Genomic DNA, 26,750 nt, shown 5'->3' on the forward strand with positions numbered 1-26,750 from the left:
TTTTAATCACACAGTCCACTTTTATTAATCTCTCAACGTGTAAAACCGGATTCTTCATTTTGTACTTTCCAAACATACTTTTCTTAAAGCACGCCACTGAACACACTTTATATACAGTTACATCTTTCCACTAAAGCACACGTGTCAAAATCAAGGCCTGAGGGCCAAACCCAGCCCCTGTCACATTTTGATCCGGCCCGCATATCAATTTAGGACGGTTCACAATAAAATTTGGCCCACCTATTTTTGGTGTTTTTTTTCGATGATTTTGGTGCTTTTTCAATGTTTCTGAAGCCTTTTCTGACGTTTTAGGCCCTTTTTCATGTTTTTGGTGCTTTTTCCAGCCATTTTTGGCCACTTTTTCCAGTGTTTTTTTTTTACGTTTCTTGTCGCTTTTTGTCTTTGTGGCTAAGGACCTTTTTCTGACTTTTGGGGGCTGTATGAGGCCCACACTGTAAAAAGATTTTTTTTTTCTTTATTCATATAGGACAGCTGAAGACATGAAAGGGGAGAGAGAGGGGGAATGACATGAAGCAAAGGGGCACAGGGCAGAGTCAAACCTGCGGCCGCTGCGCCGAGAAGTAAACCTCTATAGGTGGGCGGCTGCTCTACAAGGTGAGCTACCCAGGCGACTAGGCCCAGACTGTAAGTGAGAAAGCTATATGAGACACACAATAAAACAGTCAACATATTGGACTTTTTCTCTTAAATAAAAGCATGTCAATAAACTCTACATGTCTGGCCATGATATTCACATTTTCCATTCTGGCTCTTGTTGAGTTTGACCCCCCCTGCACTAAAGAATCTTTCTATAACACCTTTCATTGCATATATTCTGCATCTGTGTGCCTTTTCACCACACACTTTCAGTACTGTACATTAGAAATATGGCTAGGATTGGTAGCATGATTACTTGTACACACAATGTGACATAAATCTAAGGCACTACAAGTTATAGACTACGGTCCACATACTCTGCTGAAGCACACATTAATCTAGGACGATGAGTGTAAGGACCAAATATTCACAGCAGGCTTTTCTGCTCAGTAAATACATGTGACGTAAGAGACATCACATTCACATTACAAAAAAGGAGCGCATGATTCATCTCTTCTTTCTCAGCCAAATCAAAGGAGCTCATGTAGAAGTCTATGTATTAAGATGATCACAGTTCTGCATATGAAGAGCATATTCTATCTTCACAAAAGATTTACCCATATAAAATGGACATATAGGCACAATTATGTCCTGGTTTGGCTAATCTCCAATTGGGGCCAAGATCTGTGTCCAACCAAGCCTGAGAAGGGATCACAGGTGGAATCCAGCAGCGGAAGTCACAGCACCTGTTGGAACATCTGGACCATCATGGCCGATATGTTTTGATAACATCTTTGATTGGCCTCCTGCATATCGGACAGCACGCATTGATCTGTCTCTTCAGCTTCAGCCCACAGTTGTTGCAGAGACACATGTGTCCACAGGTGTAGATGACGGTGTCCACGTCCTGGTCGAAGCAAATGGTGCATTCTCCGTTTTTTCCAGCAGAGGGCAGTTCTGAGGCGGTGAGAGTCGGAGAGACGGGAGGGCTGAGGGGGGAGCTGGGAGCAGTCACTACACGAAAAGAAAGAAAACGTGTGGGTCTTGAAATGGAACAGACCTGGATGCATGAACAGATAACTTTTGTTCTTGTCATTGTTGGGGGAATAGGTTCAGATCCTTAATACTGTTGCTTTTATATATTCTACTTTTTTTGTCTGTGTTTTGTAGTGTGTTTCTTTTTGTTAGTAAGCCATGACAAATACAAATTTCCATGTTAGAATCTAATCTTTGATTAGGTATTGAACAAAAGCGTACTCGGGCTGCAGCTAAGAGTTATTTTCAAAATGAATTATTCCGCTGATTATTATCTCGACTAATCTATGTAACAACAGTCAAAAATGTCCCTCGCAATTTCCTAGAGCCCGAGGTGATGTCATCAAATACATTTTTTGTATCCATCCCACAGTCCAAAATACCACTATAATAGTATGACAAGGAAATACAGCAAATGTTCACATTTTAGAAGTTTAAACAAGAAAATATTTGGATCTTTTACTTTAAAAAAATGTAAAATGACAACACTTAAACAATAATGAAAATATTTGCCAATTCATTTTCTTTGGTTGACTAATCGATTAATTGACTAATCATTATAGCTCTACCAAATCATGGAGGAATATTTCTAACAAGGTAAAAACATGTTGTTGTCATTTCAAAAGTGAAACTTTTTGAATCTTTCCCGTGACTCGCTAGTACAGTCTGACAGAATTGCCACACCTCTACTACCGTAAGATCCTTCCTGCCGAGGCTTGGTGGGGGAGTCAAACATTGTATCAGGCATGCTGTCAACATTTGGTAACCTACCCAGAGAGGATTCAGAGGCAGAGGAGGATCTGTTGACACTGAACGCCAGGTCGGAGTCGCTGTCATCGGGACTGCTGCTTTGAGACGTGCTGGGGGATGTGGAGGGAGGACTGGAGTGCAGCGTTCCTGTAACACAAAGATATATACACATGAACAAAACCCAGATAATTAGACTCATGTAAAGCCTTTAAAGGTGCCATTCAGACAAAGTGTGTATGTAACTGTAGTTGGTATCATTTCAATTCAGTGTCCTTGAACGGTTTGAGTGTAAGGCCAGAGTGTGACCGGCCCTAACCAGTCAGATTGGATATACATATCTGTAATACTTGAAGTTTCATAGAGTGATTTTCTTTTAGTGTCTGTTTGATGATAATATTGTTGTGTTTGAGCTGATGGGAGTTTATGTGGGAGGGAGGACAGATAGGTCACAGCTCTAAACTGAACAGGCACAGACATAAACTCACAGCATTCCTTTAGTCTGGGAAAAAAATAAAATGCGGTGGCTGCCTAGACTCAAAAATAGACTGATGATAATTGAAGAGTATGTCCTTTTTGGGCATTTATTATTTTAGTATAAAAAGGAAAAGTTGCACATTCTGGGAAATATGCTATCTAACACAGTTTCCAGTATTTGTGCTAAGCTTGGCGTACAAATATGAGAGTGGCATCAATCTCCTCTTCTAACTCTCGGAAAGAAAGTGAGTGCGTTTATTTCCCAAAATGTCGAACTTTTGCTTCAAGTAGTCCATTTGGGAGTTTGTGTTTCATCTCATAATTACAATACTTTAACATATAAATGTAAGACTTCAGTAATATTTGGTGTTTCATGCCATCACCTGTCCGTGTTGCTGTAAATGCACTCGTCTTACCCAGTATCCTGAGTCTGTTGACAGCCCCATGCAGGGTGAAAAAGGCCCAGAGGACCTGAGAGGTGTCCACACAGAGCAGCCTGCCACGTCCCACTCCATTCACCCCGTGGAGCACATCGCCGCTGGGCAGCAGACTGAAGCTGAGCACATCTCCAGAGCAAGGCATGGGGAAGCCCCGATGCACCACCCAATACTCTTTACGGTCCAGGAGAACCTCAGGGTCTGCCGGTAAATCCGCTGCATGTAGACTGGCAGGGTCACAGGATGTTAAACCAAACAACAGCGCCCCAAAGTAGGGCAGGCCCAGGTGGCTGACTTCCACGTATAAAGTCTCACCCACATGCAGCGGACGGTCACTGAACACCAGAGTCCGACTGCTGTCCAGAAAGTGGATGCAGGCGGCAGAGCGGTCTGCAGAGAGTATTACATCAGAGCCACGGACGGGGTGAAAGTGCAAGTCATTGTCCAGCGGGGAAGGAAGGCCCCGGACCACCCTCGGGGTGCTGAATCCAGTGGAGGCAGATGAGGACGGTGTGGAGGAGGAAGAGGTGGAGGAGCAGCAGGGGATGAGCTGTGTGTAGTTATTGAGCTGGAGGTTGGCCATCTTGGCAGCAGCAGCCTGGTTGTTCTCCAGTTGATTGTTGTTGTAATTGGCTGAGTCGTGGCTACTCTGGGGCAGATAGGCACTCAGACGGGCCGCACTCAGGCAGCTGGATCCCACGTTCTCAGCAAACGTGCTTTCTGTGGTAGAGAATATAAACAAATAAGTCTGTGACTTGGACATGATATGATCTGTCCCAGGTAAGCTTGGGTCACTTCCCTTCTTTTTGCTTCTTTTCTCTTTTTTCTAGAGTCCTCATTTCTTCTATGATGCCTGAAGAATAGCTACGTGCTGAGATACTATCTGCATGTGTTACTGCGGCCTCATTGATATCTGTTTTTGCTCAATGAGCGCTTTTGTTTATATGGGCATATTTTAGGACTGCAACTAATGATTAATTGCATTATAGATTAATCTGCTGATTATTGTCTCAATTGATTAGTCATCTGTAAACCATGAGAAAACTGAAAAATGGAAGACAAAGAAAACAAATATTCACAAAATGATTAATCAAACTAGTTGCCAATTACTTTCTGACTAATCGATTAATTGACTAATCGTTGACATGCTCTTGAAATTTATGACATGACATTTCTACAAATTTGTTAATAAAGGTCCAATATTGTAAAAGGTGAGCTTTCTTTTTTGATGATTAAATAGGTTGAGGCGCTGTATAAATACTGTGAAAGTATCAAAACACCAAATCCACAGAGAAAAGTACACAGCCCGTATTGAGAAACGGTGCCTTTAAAGGTCCCATGACATGGTGCTCTTTGGATGCTTTTATATAGACCTTAGTGGTCCTCTAATACTGTATCTGAAGTCTCTTTCCCGAAATTCAGCCTTGGTGCAGAATTAGCCACTAGAGCCAGTCCCACAATGAGCTTTCCTTAGGATGTGCCATTTCTGGGTCTGTAGCTATTGAGAAGGAAAGAGGGGGGGCAAGGTGGAGAGTGGGGGTGTGGCCTTGACCAACTGCCACTTTGCTCGTTTGAAAGCCATGATGTCTCTCTCTCATGGGTGGCCAAATTCTCTGGGCGGGCAAAGCAGAGAAAGGGGAGGTAACCTTGCTCCTTATGACCTCATAAGATCGGCCCATCTGAGCTTTCATTTTCTCAAAGGCAGAGCAGGATACCCAGGGCTCAGTTTAAGCCACTGGAGGACCATAGGCAGGCTGGGGTAACGCATATTAATGTTAAAAAACCTCATGAAGTGAAATTTTCATGCCATGGGACCTTTAAATGAGCCGTCAGGACTGTGATGTCACAACTATACTATATATTGGTAGATAAGTCCTGCTACGTAGACTTTACAATCATTCACCGGCTGTAATGAAGGTGCAGAGAGCGCAGATGCGAAAGACCGAGAAAAACCAACCAATCAGAGCAGACTGGGATTTTTCAGGAAGGGAGCTTTAAGAGACGCGCTAAAACGAGCGTTGCAGACAGAGGGTGACAGAGGGTTTTTTTTTAACATTAAAGCATGTAACCCTAACCCATGTTCTAGCAGAAACCCAAAATATAAGTATGAATCTAAAAATTAGCATGATATGGGACCTTTAACCAGAGATGCTCACAAGTCTCTGAGCTAGAGTCCAAGTCAAGCCTCAAGTCTTGTAGTCAAGTCAATGTCAATGTAGGTAGGTTATAGGTTATGCAGAGAGGGTAATAACATTTAGCTCATCAGACGTTTCCTGAAAATAAAGTCCCGAGTGGTGTCTGAAGTCTTTCGAGGACAAATCTCAATTCAAGACTGAAGTCACTGTCTGTGCGACTTAAGTGCGACTCGAGTCCGAGTCTCAAACTTGAGTCCCCATCTTTGCTTTTAACATATTTATTGTATATGCACTTATTTATTACTTTTTCCCAGTGTGAATGACAGCAAACAGTTTAGAAATACAAGATGAAGCATGTCTTTTACACAGTATTCGCTGTCAAGGTATTGGATAATACATGTTCATGGACACTCAATAAGAGACCTAGAATAACTCTCTACGCTGAGAGCCCTTCGTATGGTACTTTAGCTCTGATGTTTCTTGTGTGGAGTTAAATAAACCTTTGTTTTTCATACAAATAAGCTGTTGGGCAGCAGTTTATTTGACAGTCACCAGTATATTTAACTCCCTTGTTCATTCCCTTTCTTCCTTAACATGAGCTCTCTAAACTGCCAGGCTCATAGTACATAGTTATAAAGTTCATAGTACAGCTGAATTTCTCCATGTGTGATATAAAAAAAAGTCCTGCGCTAGCCGTCCCCCTTTGACTTATGATACATTCCTTCATTACTATTTCTAGTGATGCTGGAGCAGTTGAGTGCACTGGCCCCTCCAAAGCTCCTGGGATCTGCCGCCTTGACCAAACATGGCCATAGCTCTTGTCAGACTGAAGATAAACACATCCAGTGAGTATGAGAGGGAACCACAGGGGAGAGGGTGATGCAAATGAAGGAAGAGGGAGAAAGTGACAAAGTGATAGCAAGAGAGTGGAGAGTGGTTAGGAGTGAGATGTTCAGGGGGGATTGAGATCCGTGGTCCACATCCTGTTTATCTTGGGATGTTATGGTTCTGGTTTTCTAGACACACTAGTTGTGTCAAAAAGATAGTAGATCATTGTGCCGCCCCAGGCCATACTACCTACTCCTACTACATTGGCCTCCGCTGCTGCGGAGCTTCACAACGCAGCTGCTTTCTTGACTCTCAGGAAGCTGATTAAATTAGCTGTGAATGTGTTGACACTATAAAAATAAGTTCTCGAGGTTTCGGGGTTGTCAAAGCAATGATGAAAATACATGGCCTTCTGGCTGACACCGATTCCAGTCAAAAAATATGTATTACTCAAAACTTTATTGGGTATATATGAATTGTAATGATGGATTGCGTTCAGATTAATGACCAGTCAGCTGTGAAATTTGTTCATCACACTTCCCTTTGGAATATGACTCAGCTTCTGCTCGCCTCTCTCGAATCTCGCCGAGTCATGACAAAAACAACAAGTATTTTATAGGAGTCATTCCACAGAGCAAGTAAACAACTTAATAAAGTGCTTACCAAGCAGTGTGACCTCCTGAGTGATGCCATAGATGTCTATGATGGCCCAGAGTGGACAGCCGATGCTGAGGCCACAGTGGAAGAGGATGGGCTCTCCATCGTTGATGCTGTAGAAAACTCTTCCATGGCGATCAGCCCAGAATGACAAAACATTGTCCTTCAAGGCCAGTCTCTCAGGCAGAGCTTTGGCCCAGTAGCCGGGCCGTGTCACCAGGTCTGGGCAAGCATACTTGGGGATGTCTGTAGCGACCAATTCGCTGGGGTCCAAACTGGTGAAACCGAAGCGTAGAGCTCCACTCCAGCCAGTGTGCACGCCACTCAGGCGAAGACGCACCTGAATGAATGGTATTAATCAAAATGTAACTTCAATTCTTTAAATCTCTAGCTGTTAAAAGTACAGTAATTAATACAAATTAAAAAACAAACCTTCTCATAGAGGTGGACAGGCCTGTGGCTAAAAGTGATGCCATTACAGAAGCTGTTCTTGCGTGTGGCACGCCGAAGCTGCCCATCCAGCCTGATATTCTTGCCTTTGGCGTGGGGGTGAAAGCGGGGTGACTCCATATTGATGCTGACCGGAGCGGCGGATGTTCTTCTCTCCACACCTGCCCCATTCTTAGGCAGGGTGTAGTACTGCCTGCTGGCCACCGGGCGGGGTTGCAGAGTCGCATCTGTGGGTACCAAAATATTAGGGGTACAGTGAGAGGAAAGAAAGCCCTCAATAATTCAACCTCATCAATCAAATTAGAAAGCAACATGGTCTGCTTTTATGCGACACAGACAAGGTCAAAACAGGAATGTTAGTGACACCAGCTGTTGGAAAAAGAGGTGAACATATCAGCACACAATAACTTGTTTGCAAGTTGTCCACGGCAGTTGCTTTAGAGGGCAGAGGCCAGTTATGTAAAGGAACCCGCAGTCTCACACACTTCCTTTCCCACACTGACACATTAAAGCCTCTCTGCTCCTCTCAACAAGTACATTAAATAGTCTCTTTTAGTATGTAACCCACATTTACAGTATAAAAGGCAAACTGTCCCAAATCAGTCTACTTACCACATCCATATGGGACATTTATATCCCAGAAATACAACAAGGTAAATTTAGACAAAACCCTTGTGCATATATCACTGGGAAACATAAAAAGGACATTTGACTTATTTAAAATCCACATATATTTGAGCAGTGCTAATATTAATAGCATCACAGGAGAGTCGACAACAGATGTGATAAGCCTTCCTCTTATTTATGGCCTACTCACACCCTTGGCCTACAGCATAAACAAACCATGAATAGCCACTTTCATTCCTCCACGTTATCTTCAGAAGTGAGAGAGAGGGAATCACACAATGAATAGACAGTGAAAAAATACCCAATCTCCAAAATACTCAAACGCTTAATCTTTGATCTCATCTTCACAGGAGTCAATGTTCTACTTGGGAGAAGAAATTCTTCATGAGCATCACAAAACAAAATTAACGGGTCAGAAATCAAACAAGTCAAACTGGGCCTTGGCTTAAATGAGACTTTGGGGGTTTTATATTAAATCAAATGGAAACTGTAGATGAGTGTTTATGGTATATATACTGGCTGAAATCCAACATTCAAAGCAAGTCTGTGTTTCTACTCGCCTTCAGGGCCACACAGTGATTACATTTCTGTTTAAAATTCACTGTGATCTGGTGCAAAGACAATAACTCAGTGAAATGTTCCACAGTACATTTCCTAAATTAGACATTATCACTGATTATATTCTAAACTACGAAGCAGCAGCAAGAACATCTGTAACATCTCAAATGATGTGCGGGTGCCCCTTTCCTTTCTACTCCCGGGAATTTGGCTTTTGAGGGAGTAAAATACACTTTGGGTAAAATGTGTGGACAAAAAGCATGCTGAGGATCAGCTTTAGGCTCAACTGCCTTGTTGAAAAAGGAACACACTGGGACTCTGCAGTTAAAGAACCTGCAGCGAAGACTGTTATAGACACTTGTTTGCCATTATAAGATGTAAAATGTGAAAAAAAACCTTAAAGATACCCTGCAGAGTTTTTGACCTCTAGGAGCGCTGTGGAACAGTTTTTTTTTATGAGTGGGTCCCCAATTTGGTTGACTTGTGCACACGCACAAGGACACATTGATGCAATACACAGCCCTGCCAATGGTTTCACACCATGGTGGCGGTAATGTGCTAGGAAACGCAGCAATGTGCCAACAAAGACGAAGACAGTTGGCAAATAAACACGAATAACTGGCTAACAATTTGAAAACTAATAAATAAACAATTTAAAAAAACTTTTTTTTCAACAATTTGAACTTTATGAAAATTAGTAAGGTTGATGACCACATTGGTTAGACTTCAAGGTTACATACACAATGCGTTTTGGTGAGTAAGGGCCGTTTTACAGTAGCCGCAGCCGAGCTTGGGCGCGCCAATGTGACATCAAAATGACATAGCTCTCGCTGGCGCGCCAGGATTTTAAGTGCGTGACCAGAGGGCGTGCACCACTCTATTTTTTTCAGCGGTGCGCAACCAAGCGGAAACAGGAAGCATGAACGAGCTCGAGGGCAACCGGATGCCAGGTCGCTCAGAGTGACTGCAAGTCTCTCTTGTAAACTAACTGGGTTAAGATGAGTTCTTTTATGGCGAATGAAAGGCTTAATCCGACGAAGTAGGTCATCGAATCAAATCGAAGCATTGACGTCAATGCTGCTGCCAGTTCTGCCGTTGTTTACCTTTTTCTTCTTCTTCTAAACTGTAGAAATATCAAAGTCGGTAGCCTTTCCACATTAGCACCACCTCTGTTCAGGAAAAGACTGCAACTAGTTTCGCGACCACCATGCGCAAGTATAAACAGTCACGGCGCTCCCATGACGTCACACTGGCGCTCGACAGGTCGGCTGCGGTGAGCATACACCACGTTTAACACCGAATGCATACAAATTTTTAGTTTGTTTACAAGAAAACTCTACAGGGCCTTTTAATTATTTTACTGTCACTTATATTTGTCTATATTGACAAATTAATGCTTTAATTTTTTTTTAATTGTTGCACAAAAAGAGCAAGGATACATGTTGTGTCCAGCTACCTGGATAGCATACAGGTTAATAATTTTTATTGTGCAGCTGAGGGAATGCCAGATGGTTAATGACTCTTTTTTTTTGGAAGATCAGGCACATAGCTCTGTGACTCGAGTGTAATGGTAATGTGTGTCAGTGATGGATAACTACTCCGACCTTCTGTTAGGAGTACTTAACAGCAGTATAGGTGAGATTTGCATGCTGGACCATCAAAGTCATGAGAACAGCAAAAGATAGGTGAGAGACAGACATACATCTTGGGAATTAGGACTGGAAAGTGATGAGACAGAAATTATAGTGGGACCAGACAGCGACCTCATCAGGATCATAAATGTGGTCATCATGCAAAGCTCAGTCTCAATAATACCGCATATTTCTGCTGAATTATAGGAATGATGTCTCCCTGACAATCATAAGACTGCACAAGACACACAGAGAGGAGCTTTAAGAAATGTAAGACTGATTATGTGCATTCGTCAGAGCTATCTTTGGCCACAAGATGATCAGGCTCTTTATTCTCTCATATCTCTAGGCTGTGTGTTCATCATACTAACTCATTCACTGAGCAAGATGTGATAAGCCTCTGTGGAATTTTGTCAGATCTTTGCTTCTAGTTGTGAACATGAATTTCTTGGTAAAAAAAAAGCCAATGACATCACTTGATACTCTTTTCACAGCTGCTGTTATGACTTCTTCCTCACACATAGGCCTGCAAAGTGACGATATACTGACTGAGAGGAACCTATACAAACCTGATATGTTGTGCACATCTCTAATACAAACCCAGTAAACACGGGTATTCTATTAATTCCATGTTAATCAAACCCATACATTGCAAGCAAGGACCAATGCTGCTCCTGCTCCTCTGTGACCAACTTACTGTTCTCAGTCCAAACCCTACAGCTGGCTCTGGTGGCAGTAACCACATCATTTAGCCACTGAGTGGGTCTGTTGGGGGCGTGGGACTGTGACAGACATTAAATCAAAGTGATATGGGGAACTGATTACCAAGTAATGCGCTGTAGGTGTCATGACAAAGTGATTTTCTGAGAGCTCGTAATGACAGCTTAATGCAATCAATTCACAGGAATAATTCACTTCAGATTGTACATTATATAAGTCAGCTTTGATACTTGGGATAACTGCAGACTATTGTATGTAGTATATGTATTAGAGAACGGTCCTATTATAAAGTGTTTGATCAGTTTGGAGTTAAGATTGTAGTTATTCATGTTTTTTTTTTCTTATTGACCAGGTGTCCTCATCTTAGTTTTGTGATTTGTGTGACTGGGCTGCTGCAGGCTATCTATCTATCTATCTATCTATCTATCTATCTATCTATCTATCTATCTATCTATATATATATATATATATATATATATATATATATACTAAACAACAGTGTATGGCAAACAGTAATATTTCCTATCTGAAATACAAGCCGGACTTACATAGCCTATACTGTATCAGAAAACAATCTAATTATATGAAAAAAAATCATAAACTGATCAGCCATTTAATGCACAGGCTTAGAAATTGGTAATTTGTGTTACAACCAGCGATACATTTAAAACAATGCTCAATACAGTATACATTCTCAACAACCAAATTATTATGATAGAATAGTTTCAAATTAGATTCACTTTTTTTTACGATCCTGCTAGATGATCATCAAAAGTCAAATGTTGTCCTTTATGTGACTACTCTTTGTTCTTCATTTTTGGCTATTTCACTGGTTATAATTCTATAAATTGATGAGTTAAAAAAGTGCGTTTTCAGAGAGCGCTTGTTTGGACCTGCTCCCTGCAGGGAATCGCGCTCAGCTCCCCCCGTGATGGGAAGCGCGTCTCCACGCGGAGCGAACACAAGTGGAGGTATCAGGTCTAGCCATGTGTATCTCTGGCTATCAAGCGGTTTCGCGCAGACACCGCTTCGTGTGAGTGCATTGCAAGCCTCGTGAATGATACATGAATTAATAACAAGTCTCACCTATCAAAGGTTTAGGTGTCGTATTCCCCATTATATCCAGAAATTCCTCGCACCGGCTGACAAGTTAATTCCGATTGCACTATTTCTCTGTCCATCCATGTATCTTCAGTCTGATGACAATCTGCCTGGAACCGGTTCAATCGGAGTATCTCAAATTTCGCCGTAGATCCCCGCTGAAGCATTGGACGCGCTCTTCTTTAATGTCAACACCAAGCCGCTGCGACAGGCAGACACCTCCAACTGGCGCACAGCAGCCCCCCTCCTCTCTTTAGTATAGCTCCCCTCTGCACGACTTTAAAGACACAGTAAGCAGAGATTCCCCCTCAAGAGCATCACAGAGCCTCTGAATAATTCAGTGAATTATTCACCCAAAGCAAGATGAAGCCTAATGACTGTGTAGCCTACTGTACACAAACATAATGACTGAATCCAGTCTAGTCTAGTCAGTAGCTACATTTGCATACAGAGGGTCATGCAGAAAGCACAGCACAAACTTTGATAACAGTAAAATGATTATGTTCATCTGGTTGTTTCAAAAAGGTAGTATCATCCTGAAGGGGTTAGACTGATCTGAATACAGAGAAAAGACATTTACACGATGCAAGGATCCTTGGTGTCAGATGTTTAAATCACAGATCCCACAGACCCATTGTGAGGGCTTACCAAACATAAATTAATCACATATTCAAATATTGGACAAACAGAAAAGCACTCTTTAATAAAAGTCCAAGCACCATATGAGGAAATCCCCTTATTTCCCCAACCCTATCCTCTGCCCTCCCACAGCCTTGACTGCTGGGCTTCTCTCAAGCTGTTTCCTGTCTTCTGGACCACACCACTCTCCGAGGAGCCATGGCCTACGGGGTTTATGGGACTGAAACCATCAGTGAAGGGAGTGCCGGGATAGCGTCAGCGTATCTCCCATAGTGGAGAATTAGAAGAGGCCAGGGGCGCTTCAGCAGCTGTGTGTCAAATATCCCGAACAAAGCCTGCTGGTTAATAAATGAGAATGCGTGAAAATGTAGATGTGTGATGTCAATATGATGTTCGGATTGTGACTAATTGGATAACGTTTAGCAGAAGGGGTTTACTTTCTGCTTTATGTATGCAGGTTGACGATACAGACATGATCCATAGCACATATGGAGGAAAAGTGCTTCTACTGCCCACATGGTCATATATGATCTAATTCAGTTTGAGGGCAAACAAGTCTCGTGAGAGACGGCGTTTGGGTGACGGCAGGCAGGAACTAAATATAACTCAAAGACAAAAGCATTTGTTTCTACCTCCTCAATGCTGTTTGTTTTAGCAGGATATGTGGCTCTTTATATGAGCCTTGCGTGAATGGTGTTTGGGGTGAAGCAAAGCAGAAGTGAAATCCCCCCCCCCACCACGCCCTCGCCGTTGCCTCAGAAAGAAAGATCTGCTATGGCAAAGGGGATTAACACAGGAAGTGAATATGAGGCTGCAATGGAGTCTGCAATCAAGCTTTCCCTGTAAACACAGCAGAGCTGTAGTAACAAGTGCTGCTCCCCATCATGTCTGCTTTACTGTGAAGATTATGGGGTGTTAATGAATGCATAATGATTGCTGGGCTAAATATATTCCAAAGGAAAGGAAGTGTGCTTTTAGGGTCATTTTTTTAGCACAATCATTTAAGACACTGTTGGATGTCTGCAGGAGTATTCAAACGCACAGAGAAATGTTAAAGGAATTGTTCAACATTTTGGGAAATACGTTTTATTCCAGACAGCCTCCCCAAAGAAGAGCAACAGCATCAATTGTTTCAGTAAGTGCCCCAAAATGACATCTGTTCAAATGACAAAGCTCTCTGGTGGCTGCAGTGTTTTCGCTATAAAGCTGCGAAATGAACAAGCGGTTGTGACGACTTAATCTCTGCTGCTGTTGTTACTGGGGCTGTTAAGTGAGAGTGCTGTTTTCTGCAAGACTTGAAACACTCAGACAATCAGTAGCCTAAGTTTTCTCTGCACTGCTTTGAGTGGTTTAATAAACCGGTTAATGCGATAACTTTACTCTTGTCTCCGACTCATAGTGAAACATTACAGTACAATGAGCATGTGTATACAGATCTGTGAATACACGCATCGCTGAATCCAAAGTAAAGTGCACCGGACATTGGTTTATTTTGTCCAGAAAACACATCCGAAACAAGTTCACAAACGTTGATTTGTAATGGTTTTTGAGGGCTCAGACAACTGGCAACCTCATGGTGAAGACAAGACTCTGGGATAAAATCAACAAGATATAACATATTAATTGATGTCCTTTAGAGAGGCCTTTGGTAGGCATATTTTGTAGCCGTTGAACAGAGCCAGGCTAGCTGTTTCCGCCTGTCTTCAGCCATTCTGCTAAGTTAAGCTCACAGGCGGCTGGGGGTACCGTACAAAAATGAGAGTGGTATCGATTTTCTCTCTGCAAGAAAGAATTAAGCCTATCTCCCCTTGAATGTCAAACTATTCCTTTAAGAATACTGGACTTTGTACTTTAAGTAAATGTGAATAGATAAAAGATAATCCAGCACTAGTCTGGCATTGCCAGACCTCCACAGCACTGTGGAGTAAGGTCTGGCTACACCACAGATACATTCTAGGATAGGAGAAAAAAAATGCTTTGGGTTGTTTGCATTTCTTTAAACCAATCACAATCGTCTTGGATGGCGCTAAGGTCTGGCCGCAGTGACAGTAACTTGTTTTGGTGGAACATGGAACCCCGTGATGCAGGCATCTGGTAAGGATGTCCCCTGGGCGCCTCCCTAGGGAGGTGTTCCAGGCACGGCCAGCTGGGAGGAGGCCTCGGGGAAGACCCAGGACTAGGTGGAGGGATTATATCTCCAACCTGGCATGGGAACGCCTCGGGATCCCCCAGTCGGAGCTGGTTAATGTGGCTCGGGAAAGGGAAGTTTGGGGTCCCCTGCTGGAGCTGCTGCCCCCGTGACCCGACCCCGGATAAGCGGACGAAGATGGATGGATGGATGGATTTGCACCCCGCCAAAGCAAACAGCACATTAAATATTAAATGAAGTTAACTGTTCACACAATACAGTAGAGTGAGCCATTTAAATGATCTGGATACATGGTTAAACGTAATTTGCTCTTACCAGTGTATTGCTGTGTGAACTTCGTCCACAGCGATCCAGACCAATTGGTCCCAAAATTTTCCAGTTAGATAGTAAACGCCATAAACATATTCTTTGTAAATCATTCCTCGAAATAACCATGCAGGCCTGCCTTGTTGCACGATCCAAATTTTCATCAAAACTTGGAATTTTCGTGGTGACCTCTAGCTCACCCAGTAAGATCGTTCGCCCCATGTTGGCTGAGTCCTGCAGCAGCGCAGCATTCGAATCCGACCTGCTACCCTTTGCTGCGTGTCGTCCCCCATCTCTCATCCACTTTCAAAATAAAGGGGAAAAAGCCCCAAAAAAAAAAAAAAAACTTTAAATTTTCAGCATGTAGCTTGCTAGCTCAAAGTTTGTTGTTGTTTCCCCAAGCTAACGGCGTTAGAGATCGGCAACACATTAAAGAACGGAAGGTGAGCAACGTGCGGGATGTCAGGCAGTTATCCTGGAAATGTACTTCCGTTGAACCAGACTAATTCAGCACACACAGGCTTCAACAATGGTCAAATCTAAAATAAAACAACAGCGTTGAAAGAGCCAACCATGAAAAGTATGCGCCCTTGGTACGCTGTATATATACAGTACCACTCTGATATGAAGTCAGAACTCGCTCAGTGCATTCAGACAGTATGCGGACAGTGGAATTAGTTTAGAGAGAGTGTGTCGGTGGTCTGCTTCAGCCAAAGCCTAAATTACAACCTGGCATCACCCTAAGCGCTTACCCCTGGACACTATTAACATAGATACGTCAGTCTGATTGCTCTGACAGCATGACAGAAGCAAAGACGCCTCTGGAAGTGGGTGTGGAGACCAACTGAGAAAGAGCCCACACTGTTGGTTTGACCACCCATGTACAAACAGAATTCAAACAGAACTTCCCACTGCAGTACAGAGCCGCGCATGCTGGCAAGCTTTTGAGATTTTGGTGTGATTAGTTAGTGTGAAAATGATTGGTCCAGAGTTGTGATTTACACCAACGCAACTAGGTGAAGGACATAAAGTACAAGACACTATCAGAACGATGCATCTATTTTTATAGAGCAAACAGGAATACTTTGCTCTAATGTGAACCATAATGCATACTGTCCCCCTTTTGGGTATCAAGCAGATGTGATGCAGCGATCTCACAAGGGCCCCTACAGTGAATAGAGTTATTTCCAGAGAAGGAGGGCAGGCATGCCTCGTTTGCTCAAGGAAACTTGGCCCACAGCAGTGCGATTGCTGCCACGCAGCGCGGCGCAGTGACTGGTCCTTGGACAGCAAAGTGTTGCATTTGCAGTATTTTAATTCTCTTTAAAGATTCAGAAACAGTGTAGAAATGCTGAGCAGATGGCTGTTGGGAAGGTTTGTATGCGGTGGTCTCAGTATCAGGGGAGGGCTAAGCTGTCCAAACCACTGATCTAATGGGTGAAGTGAGTCATACCCACCTTCAATGTGAAAACAGCCATCTCCATCAAACACACATGGGCCAGCACAATGAGCCACATTCATACAACAATGTTTTTCTGGTCACCTCTTTTTTTTTAAGCGCTGTTTTCTACTACAGTGCATTAACATCTGTTTTTAATGTGTGCTCCTGTCTTTTCATTAGGTCGACTCTTAACAGGCCACTGGAGTCAAGCACCTGCTTTTCAAAAACACAGTAAGAGTTCAACTATTGCCAAAGCCATTGTCTCAGTAAAAAAGTCCCTCACGTAGATGATGAAACGTACTAAGTTGAAAACGTTTTTTTTTTTTTTTTTTTTTTTAAAGCAACAGTGCAGTTTGCCTTTAATTGGATCCATTTTAGGGGGCGTTCTTGCCATGTGCTGCTCAGTGCCCTCACAGATTGTTCTAATTTCCAAAATCCTCAGATCGTGAGACTGAACGCTGTGGCAGTCTTGAGCTGACAAAATGCATGCATGCTTGGTTTCACTTCTGCAATTTCTGATTTCTGTAAATTAAAAACACCACCATGAAGTGAATCACTGGCGAGTGGGGAAATAAAGCACTGCCGCTGGTATGAGCACTGCACTGTAATGCAGTGAATTGACAATTCATAATTCATTTCGGTTTTCTTCAGTGCAGGGAAAACAATTTAAATAGTTAAAAAAGAATGCTGATTATGAACAGCAGACCTTATAGACCTTATAACTACTTCTACCTGAAAAGTCTATTGCAGTATATGTCAGTAACATTTCACAACATGTCATCATGCGCTAATACCACACAGGAGAAAGAAACAACTTTCTGACAAAAACAACAAAATGTAACTCGAGGTCCACTTTATTCTTGTTGGTAGGCAGGTTGTTAACAATGGTAATGATGACGGACAGGGATATTGACTGTGAATATGAGAAATTTCCTGATTCATTTTCCATTTAGGAGTCTAAATCATGACATTATATAACATGTCAGCTACTGACATTAAATGACCCCTGCTACGCTAACACAATGGAGTCAGCGGGGCGGGATTAAACTTTTTTTTTTTTTTATATGAACATCTTTTCAGCTATTGAGCATTTTAAAGTACATTAAAATGTCAGCAAATCAATGTTGCACTTTGCTACAAAGAACTACATTTTTAGTTTGTGCTAGTGGAAGATTAAATAGTGGCACGGCTCCACTAAAATGTTGTTTTAGGCCTCTCTGTCAGTGGGAGACATGCTAAAAATGGCCTTTCACTGCATTTAACCAGATGCACGGACAGTGTTCTTCCTCCATCTGTTCTATTGTCTCGATGTTCTCTGGGATGAGGAGCGGATGCACCACCGAAGGAGATGCAGGAAATGCTCTTGGCCCAGAACAACATAGCCAACTTCTTCTAGCTTTTTGCATAGTGGCTCCAGATACAAGCACAGCTTGAGACAAAATGAAGGTATACCCTAATACATCATCTATAATGTCTTCTGTGGGTTTACGAGATGGAGCAAATAATCTTTATAATTGTGATCCAAAAGTACAAACATTGTTCCACATAAGAAGTCAGTCCTCATTCGGTTCTTTTTCTGTCATCTTCTTTAGCAGTGACTAGACAGTAGTATGCTTGATGCAGTGGAAAATTCATGGAATTTTACAGTTGTCTAAGAGGTGGCCAGTCTCTGGATGAAGAGGAAGAGGAAGGTCTTACGGGTGCCTATGTCAAGGTCTTTCTCATTTTTAACATGACTTCACACAAACAACAGCAGGCTCGCTTATACGGCCTGTCAGGCATATGCCAAGAATAGACGGCATTACAATTTACAATGTGTTAATAGTTCTTCAAAAACGGATAAAAATAAGGGAGTCTCTCAGGTATATGATGCTAAATAAAGAGAGTTGTGTGTAAATATGGAAGGAAGTTTATGTTGGTGTATGTATATACATAAATGTGTTTTTTTGTGGGATAATATTTTAAAAGGGGATGGATGTTGTTGAACCACAGCAATTCACTGCTGCACCGCAGCTGTAAAAAAAAAAGTCTTGGGCCATATTCACATTAATCCTGTCAGGCGTTTAGGGGGGGAAGCGGTGAATTCTTGTGGTATATATTAAACAACAAACCTATAGTTAAGAAAATCCAAATCAAACCTGTTAACATCATTAGAATTTATGACATAGTTCAAAAGGAAATTCTTCCCAGGCATTTTAAGGCTTGTCAGAATTTGCCTCCAGGGTCCCAGATTCTAACCTCTAAATTGCTTCACTCTCAAATATTCGGAAGAAAAGAATCCAAAATCTTATTAGCGAAACGGGAGCGGTTTTGGGGAACTGCTGAGCTCAGTTTGGGGCTTTTCATCTACAACCACTTTAACATTTTAATCACTTTCTTTTCATGTGTTGATCATGTACTGTTGTTTCTCACTAGAGCTAAAGCATCAGTTTATCGAAGATAATGTTCCGGAAAAGTGGAACAGAGTTTTCCAGCGTTAGTGTATTGTGAACTGTAATAATACAGTGTGAGGGTGAAAAGTGTTTTTTAAAAACACCCGTACCGCAAGACTAAGTTGGCACTTTTCCAAAAATCTAATATTAACAGATTTGAGTATTTCCTACATGTTGCTAGCTGTAACAAAATGTTTACACACACCAGCCCCCCATGGTGAAAGAGACCTTGACCGCAGAGGGGCTCGGCAACCCCATGAAGGCCCTGGGGTCATGACACAAAATACTTCTGCTATTATTACCCTGTGCAGTCACTCAGTACGCTAAAAAAGACATCTAAGCCCACTTTCAACAACAAGGTTGGACAACTCTAGGTTCAAGTAAAGATTCTAATGTTTCCATGAAGTGAAAGAAGTTCAAGAAGTTCAAGAACAACAGCCAGCAGTTGTCATATTATATATACTGACCATTAGTGTGTGCCCGTTTTGTCTCACAGTCCCAAAGGTAGGAGCATATAGGGATAACAGAGAGCGCATTACATAATAGCATATTTCCTTCCAAACCCCTTTCCATTCCTCTGTAGTTGGTAGCCAAAGACAGTAAGGCAGACCTGGGCTGTATGTATGGTCCCCTTCTGCTACTCTAGCTTTCCTGATGAATGCTTTTCTACCAGTTGCCCCTTTTCTGCCCCTCTCTGAAGATTATGAGGCTGTCCATCTCCAAATGTGCCATAGAAGGCAGAAAAAATCAGACTGGAAAAACTGTTCTGGTCTGCATATGTCACAGGTCATGAAAGTTACTTTGTTGTCTTGTCAATGCAGAATTTATTGGTGTCTGAGCGTTCAGTGTTATCAAAATAATGTATCTCCCTTTGGTTTCATCTTATGACTGATGGTAGATGCTTATTATTTTCATGACATCATTATAGTCACAGGCATTCTAACTATGGCTCGCTTCCTAAAACAAAAACAGATCCCCAGATCCAAAACAAATGACCTAAAAAAGAGGCTGTAATACAAAGCAGTTTTTGTTCTCCACTAGACTGTGCATCGCTATGAGGGACATACAAATAATTGACACTCTGGGGGACATAAGTCAAGACTCTCCATCCAGATCTCTGGGTGAATGAGTCACGTCAACTGTCATATAAGACATTCAAGATAAAATCACTTTATTTGTCTTGGACACACATACATACAACTATAGTGCAGTAACAGACGTAAAGTGCATAGCACAGACTATCACAGCATGATAAAATAACATCATTACCCTCTGTCCAACCCCAAACACCCTGAGTCTGCGTAAAAAGTAAAGTTGTTCCTGGATCCTAGTGCATACCGAATTTACATGGACATTCCAAGAAGACAGATTACAGACAATGTGTACACTGGAGTATTTGTAAGAATAAACCTGGGTAATACAAGCATTATGGACCAATAGTGGAAAAGATCCCCCAGATGTCCTGGATTAAAACTAATTTCTTCTGTTTTCTTAATGTTTAAAATGAAATGATGGTCATCACACCACATTTGAACCTTTAAACTAAAGCCAATGTCTGAATTAATAAGTCCCAAGATGTGTCATCAGAAAACTTGACATTAAAGTGCTGCTTGTACAATCATTTGTATATAATGTAAACAGATTGGGAGAACTCACACATCCTAACGTAGGCCTTGGGGTTTTCAAGGTAAATATAATCCGTGCCACGATTGTCTTCATAAGCAAACTGATAAGAATCCAGCTGTCCATTTATGTTTGAATTTAGCTTTCACATCATTATGTTTTCCAGACGCTTCATTACAATCGAGGTCAGGGCTAACTGGTCCATAGTCATTATTTTCCTGGGGAACTGGCTTTTTTGGAAGAGGAGTAATGACCATCGTTTTCCAGAGAGATGGAGCTACATGTGAATCAACAGACAGAGACCCAGGTGGTAAGGCCCTCTGCACATATCTTCAAGCCGCAAGCAGCAGTATACCAGCGGGTCTGGTAATAACGTGCTATGCTTTTGATGTCAAGGGTGATTTCAAGGCCTTCTACTCTCTTTGCATTAGCTTTAATGAAGGCAGACAGCGTTGCCTCAGTTCATGTAATATGCCAACAAATCATGTCCTTTGACTTGAACAGGGAAGCCACGCAGGGGTTTAATTAGCTGACATTGTGTCACTCACAGAGCATGCTAGTTTTTGTTGCTAATTCAAGATCTAACATGCAGGGAAAAGGGGACACAGTCCTTCTACCACCTGTCTTCAGCAAAAGAGCAAACATTTTTCAAATTTACCTGTCAGCTTAGCTCTACGGTCATGCCAGCATTGTTTCCCAAGTGCCTGTGTCGTTTCCTTTCCAGCCTTCATGTCCTTAGCTGCTGTCCTTTGGCCTTTATTCATGTTTCTTCCACAACTATTTCAGAACAAAGTGGCAAAATGAAATCAAAGAGATATTTGTTGTTTCTGTGTTAAGGGTCTTGAGCTGAGGCATGCTCCCCTGCCTCGCTGCTGACTCAGGTGGGCGTAGGTAATTAGAGAGCAGGTCGTGTTAGTCCCAGGTCTCCAGGGAAACAGCTGCCATCCATCCCCGGTTCCCATGGAGCAGCTTGAAGCTGAGGCGTGTACCGACTCCTCTGCTAGCTATACCACTCTGTTCTGGACGGATGCCCCTCGCTGAGCACATTATGGCTTCCCTCTTTCCTGCTACCTGAAGTATCATTTCAGAATCACTTCCAACCGTCACAAATTCTGACAGTATGAGAGTGAGATGTGAGTGAGAATGAGATCAAATTTGAGTCATTTTCAAATGAAACACGATCATGTGTATTTCTTTCCTTTATCTCGAGTATTCAGGTCAAATAAAACATGGTCTGTGAAAATGCTTATTTTCTTCCTGCTCTTATAACTTGACTGCTATTTATGTAAAGATTGATGTTAAAATAGAGGACATTTTCAGAAAATGATGGGACAGAGGGAGACAACCAGCCAGGTTTCCGTCTTATCATTAGATTTCCAGACTACAAATAAGAAAAATAAATGGAGCACAGGGAGAAACAAATCTTCTTTGTGATGGACTTGCAGCCCCGCAGCTGCAGCTGAACCAGGCAACAGAGACAGATCAGCAGCTCTGTTTTCATATGATTCACATCAGCTTGTTTTTGCTGAAGCAGTTCAGTTGGAGTCCAACACCAAAATAAACATATATTTTATTAAATAGAAGTAAATATCCAGATGAGACGGAGTATTAATGCCGATTAGTGCTGGTCTGATTCATTCAAAGTAAACTTTAGTGTGTGAATAAAAAACATTCAGTAAAAGAGATAAAAACTTGATATATCCGACACAAACCCAAAACCTGCGATTTAGTGGCTTCCATCACTGTGTTATGGATGTTTGTGTGCAATGTCAGCTTTTAGAGGCATGTTTTAAGACATATCCAAATTCAATTCAATTCAATTCAATTTTATTTTATTTATAGTATCACATCATAACAAGAGTTATCTCAAGACACTTCACAGATAGAGTAGGTCTAGACCACACTCTATAATTTACAAATACCCAACAATTCCAGTAATTCCCCCAAGAGCAAGCATGTAGTGTGATCTTAGTGTGAAATGATCTGCCTGGAATAATAATTGTGATTCTGATATAGTTTCTCCCCAAAAACGTTCAATTACCGAGTCAAAATCTTACGTACTCCCTCTCCATCCAGTCTACGAATATGGAAATATTCTAAATTTGTAAACTTTAACTGCAGGACACAAGATGTCTCCAATGAAGAGTCCATTTTCAGTGTCTGTGCCCTGGAGGCTTTAAGTTTATACATCACAGTTGTGTGACGTTTCATACTGGACCATGATTGGCTTCCAAGCAAAGAATCATGCATGCATGTGCATGTCCCAAATAATTTGAAAATAGCCTTCTAGTGTCAAACTCTGCACATACATCACTCTTCACAGTGAAGGCCAAACATCTAAGTGAAATAACAATATTTAAAACATATTTTTGAGTGGAGGGTGACTTTAATCTAAGGCATTTGACTGAGGGTATGCCAACAAATGTAACTGATAATTCCTGTGCTGTCAGAATCTAGCAATGTGTTGGATTGGACACTATCTGCTATCTGGAGGTTTACTCCTTAGACGGACTGCATACCAGACATCAAAGACAACTGTCAAAGCAGGATATGAGCCACTGGGAACTCTGTAAGTTGATATCACGTCCATGACACTTTGAGATGTTACAATGTACAGTATGCAGCTAATGTGTTCCAACAGGTAAACAACTGGGCTATGCTACAGGTAGGGATTGCAGCTCTGAAATAATCATTGAGATGAAAGACAGAGCTGTGGGGGCCATAAACACTCCTTTACGTGACCCTCGCGTTTGATTCGAAGGGGGGAAACATCGGGGTCAATTTCACAGACACTCGGTTCACCTTTAACGCTTTTACACTGCTGAGTGCTTCCGCCCATCTGTGCCCCTTTTCCTGTTCTTCACGTCCCACCGCTGCCGTGAAGTCAACCACCATCTACGCCCTTGGTCTTAACCCCTGTCTTCTTCTAACATGAGCTTTTGTTTATCTTACTCATTATTTTTCTTTGCCTCTCCTTAAGGCTAATCTTGCCTCCTACCCATTCCCTGGCCCTCTTCCTCTCTCCCTCGCTCTCTTGTCATGACATTGGCCTGTGACACGTGTGGGAAACTTCTGCGGGGCCCCTGCTTCTGGTAGGACACTGATATACTGAGAGTGCTGGGTGACGGGGCTATTTTTGGAACTTGTAAATATGAGAACTTCCTTTCCTAAAGTGTATCTAATATCCCAGAGGATTATTAACAACAAGCAGCAATACAGATGCAAAAATGCAGTGGCTCCATTATTACTTCCAGTGCAGCTTCGCCTTTTCTTTGTGTTTGAATCAGTGGTATTTATAAGAAGACGGAGCTCCAGAATAGTGGCCATGTTTTTTACGACTCTGACTCTCAGAAACGCACATTAATAGGTCAAAGAGACAATATGGCTCTCATTTACAAGCTGCCTTCATCAGCAATTGTTCTTCTTTCTTTATGATAGCATTTTCAGGTGCTTCCCCACATTAAGCCAAGTTTTATAGGGAGCATCCGGCTCACAGTTCTACGACGCCAAAACCCTCTCCCCTGCTTGGAAGTGGAGAGACAAGACAAGGAGCAAAACAGGGAGGAAACATTATTGAACTGGAACTTCAGAGGGGGAAGCTGAAATTGTAATAAGGGAGATATGGGCTCCGCTGTCAGCCTTTAACCTACAACAGATCAGGTTGGATTCTCCACAGTTAGTCGAAGATGGAGAGTGATTTTCTTGTACTGTGTTGAAAGCCATGCTGAATATAGGGCTAGGATTATGTAAACTAAACCACTAATAAGGGCTGAAACTATCAGTCAGACAATTCATTGGAGATAATTTTCATAATCAGTTAATTGTTTTTAAGTCATTTATCAAGCAAAAATGTTGAACATTCGCTAATTCCAGCTTGTCAAAAAGTAAGGATTTAAAAAAAATTATATTTCAGTACAGATAATTAATTACTAAAGATAATAGGTGATATATATATATATATATATATATGTCCAGTGAATGTTACTGATAAAATGATTCGTCTCATTTTCTTTCTCGTTTGTCTCTCTCTTTCACAGACTCACAAAAACACACACACATATTACACACACACATGCACACAGTCAAGCTGTCTTGAATAATTAAGATGGTGCTCAATGTTTAACTGCCTTCCCGTATGCCACCCAAGAGCTTCATCACATGTGAGAGAAATGGCCGCGGCCATACTCACACTCACATACACATACCTTTTACTGTCTAGACACACAGATGTGCATCATAGATACTTTACGCAGCATGTTACCCGAGTAAAACTAGGCATAGATGTAATCTGAATACAACAGATGAAGCAGTCATGATGATAGATCATTGTGTAACAGATTAAGTCTGACCTGGAATTCTATACTCTGCTTTCTCTAGGACTTATGTCTTGCTCCACTCTCACCCTCCTTCAAAACACTCACTCTGCCTGATGCTATCAGGTCTCCTGCTGACATCGTGATCGAAGGGGGGGAGTGCTCTAACATATACATTGAGCACTAGTACTCTCCAAAGACAGGCCCTGCTTTAGCTTCAAATATAGGAACAGATCTAAGCGGAAATTACACAGCCACACCTGCTGCTTGAGGGAACAAGACATAAGCAACCAATTCCACTGAACCACAGCGTAAACATGTCTTATACCACTGTTTACATTTCGACAATGGATGTTTAAATAGAAACAATGTTTAGGGTTTTATGCAGTGATCTAATCAGACTATTGGATCTAATACAGGGAATAAAATGATGAAAGATGTAGTTTAGCTTGGCTACAATAATCCAATTAACTCATTCCTTTTCTTGCCAAAGTCAGATAATGAAGTGCTGGGCTCTGTAATGGCTCTCCCCCAGGTTGCGACATCAATATAATACAGTGGCGCCACCTAGCGATGCATATTGGTATGTTCGAAAAGAATAACTTCAAACATACATTCAAAACCATTAGAGCTAGAGAGAGTGAAAGGAATGTAACATTACATCAATGCAGACAAATATAAATTATGAATGACTAATTTCAAATATGTGTTGCTGAAGTGCCCTCTATCACATTAAATGTGCTGTTTTGTTTGGCATTGAACATAATCCACATTTTTTTATCATAGGCCTGGTTTACAGTAAGAACATGACAGCATTAAAACTAAAGAAGTGCTTGTACTATCTTTTTGTCACACTCCGCCCACTTTTTCTAAAAAATAAATAGAAGAAACAGATAATAATGGAATTTTTGAAAACATACTGAAATTGCTCGTTGTCTTTTCTTCTGGATCACAGTGGTTCTTGTCCAGTGACTTCCTTTTCTATTCTAAGAATATTTTCTTCCCCATTCCCCAGTAGGGCTCTGGGAAAGCTATGACATCACCAGAGGCCTCTGTGAACCTCTCTCAGCCACACAGGGCTCAATTCAGCAAGAGATGAGTGACAGGCATTTCCTGTCTGTCTAAAACAACAAATAAAGTTTAATTAATAGGAGATGTGGTAAAACAGCTCAGACGCTGGTTCAGGATCAGCTTTTTGAGCTAACAAATTGGTGTCAATAACTGTACCAAACGTAGGCTATAATGTGATTGTAGCAGTCATAAGATGTTTGACTATCAAAAATGAAGACAAATCATTTCAATCATTCTTGCCTTGCCTTTTTTTTTTTTTTTTTTTTTTTTTACAAACATATGGAAGTGTTCAAATACGGCCTACAGATAGTCTGAAAAGGTTAGTGAATTATTATAATAATGTTATTTGTAGGCCGATTTCATTTTATGTATGTTTGTGGTTTTGCTGTGATGTTTCAAGTATCCCTCTGCTACAATCCCTGAATGTACTCTTAAGCCTGCCTAACTATTCATCTATTTAATGTTTAACAGCTTTAAGGTCATTTTTAGACTGTCAAGTCACAAAGAAACAGGAGGTGTGAAATAAGTAAAGAGTCTGGCTTACCATCTGTGGCGCAGTTAAGTTTCTTTTCTTTGTTGGAAAGAGGAACATCGTTCAAATCAAATGGAATGCACCTTGACGATTGCTCATTTCCCATGTTGTTTCCCACACACAACTTCTTGATTTAAAGAAAAAAAACAGCCAAGTTAATGACGTTTAATAAAATAAGGTTGATTCTGGTAGTCTAATCTCTTCTAGTTAGGCTAGTGGTTTTTGGTGAGAGGGATCAGAAACT

The 26,750-nt window shown here is 41.6% G+C and overlaps 1 protein-coding gene across 3 annotated transcripts; it reads right to left on the minus strand.

The window, feature by feature from the left end:
- On the minus strand, positions 1–26,750 carry neurl1b (neuralized E3 ubiquitin protein ligase 1B). 3 transcript variants are annotated; one of them, XM_028589424.1, is made up of 6 exons: positions 26,519–26,750; positions 7,346–7,590; positions 6,920–7,253; positions 3,273–4,013; positions 2,404–2,529; positions 1–1,611 (listed from the first exon to the last, which is right to left on the minus strand). In XM_028589424.1, exons 1-6 carry the CDS (start codon positions 26,610–26,612, stop codon positions 1,364–1,366), a joined length of 1,788 nt encoding a protein of 595 aa, XP_028445225.1. In that variant the 5' UTR covers positions 26,613–26,750; the 3' UTR covers positions 1–1,363. The 3 variants fall into 3 exon arrangements, with proteins under 3 accessions (XP_028445225.1, XP_028445226.1, XP_028445227.1); XM_028589425.1 differs by lacking the exon at positions 26,519–26,750 and adding an exon at positions 21,249–21,326; XM_028589426.1 differs by lacking the exon at positions 26,519–26,750 and adding an exon at positions 11,986–12,417.

This window comes from Perca flavescens, chromosome 10 (genome assembly GCF_004354835.1).
Source record: "Perca flavescens isolate YP-PL-M2 chromosome 10, PFLA_1.0, whole genome shotgun sequence".
In the NCBI taxonomy this organism is placed as follows: Eukaryota; Metazoa; Chordata; class Actinopteri; order Perciformes; family Percidae; genus Perca; species Perca flavescens.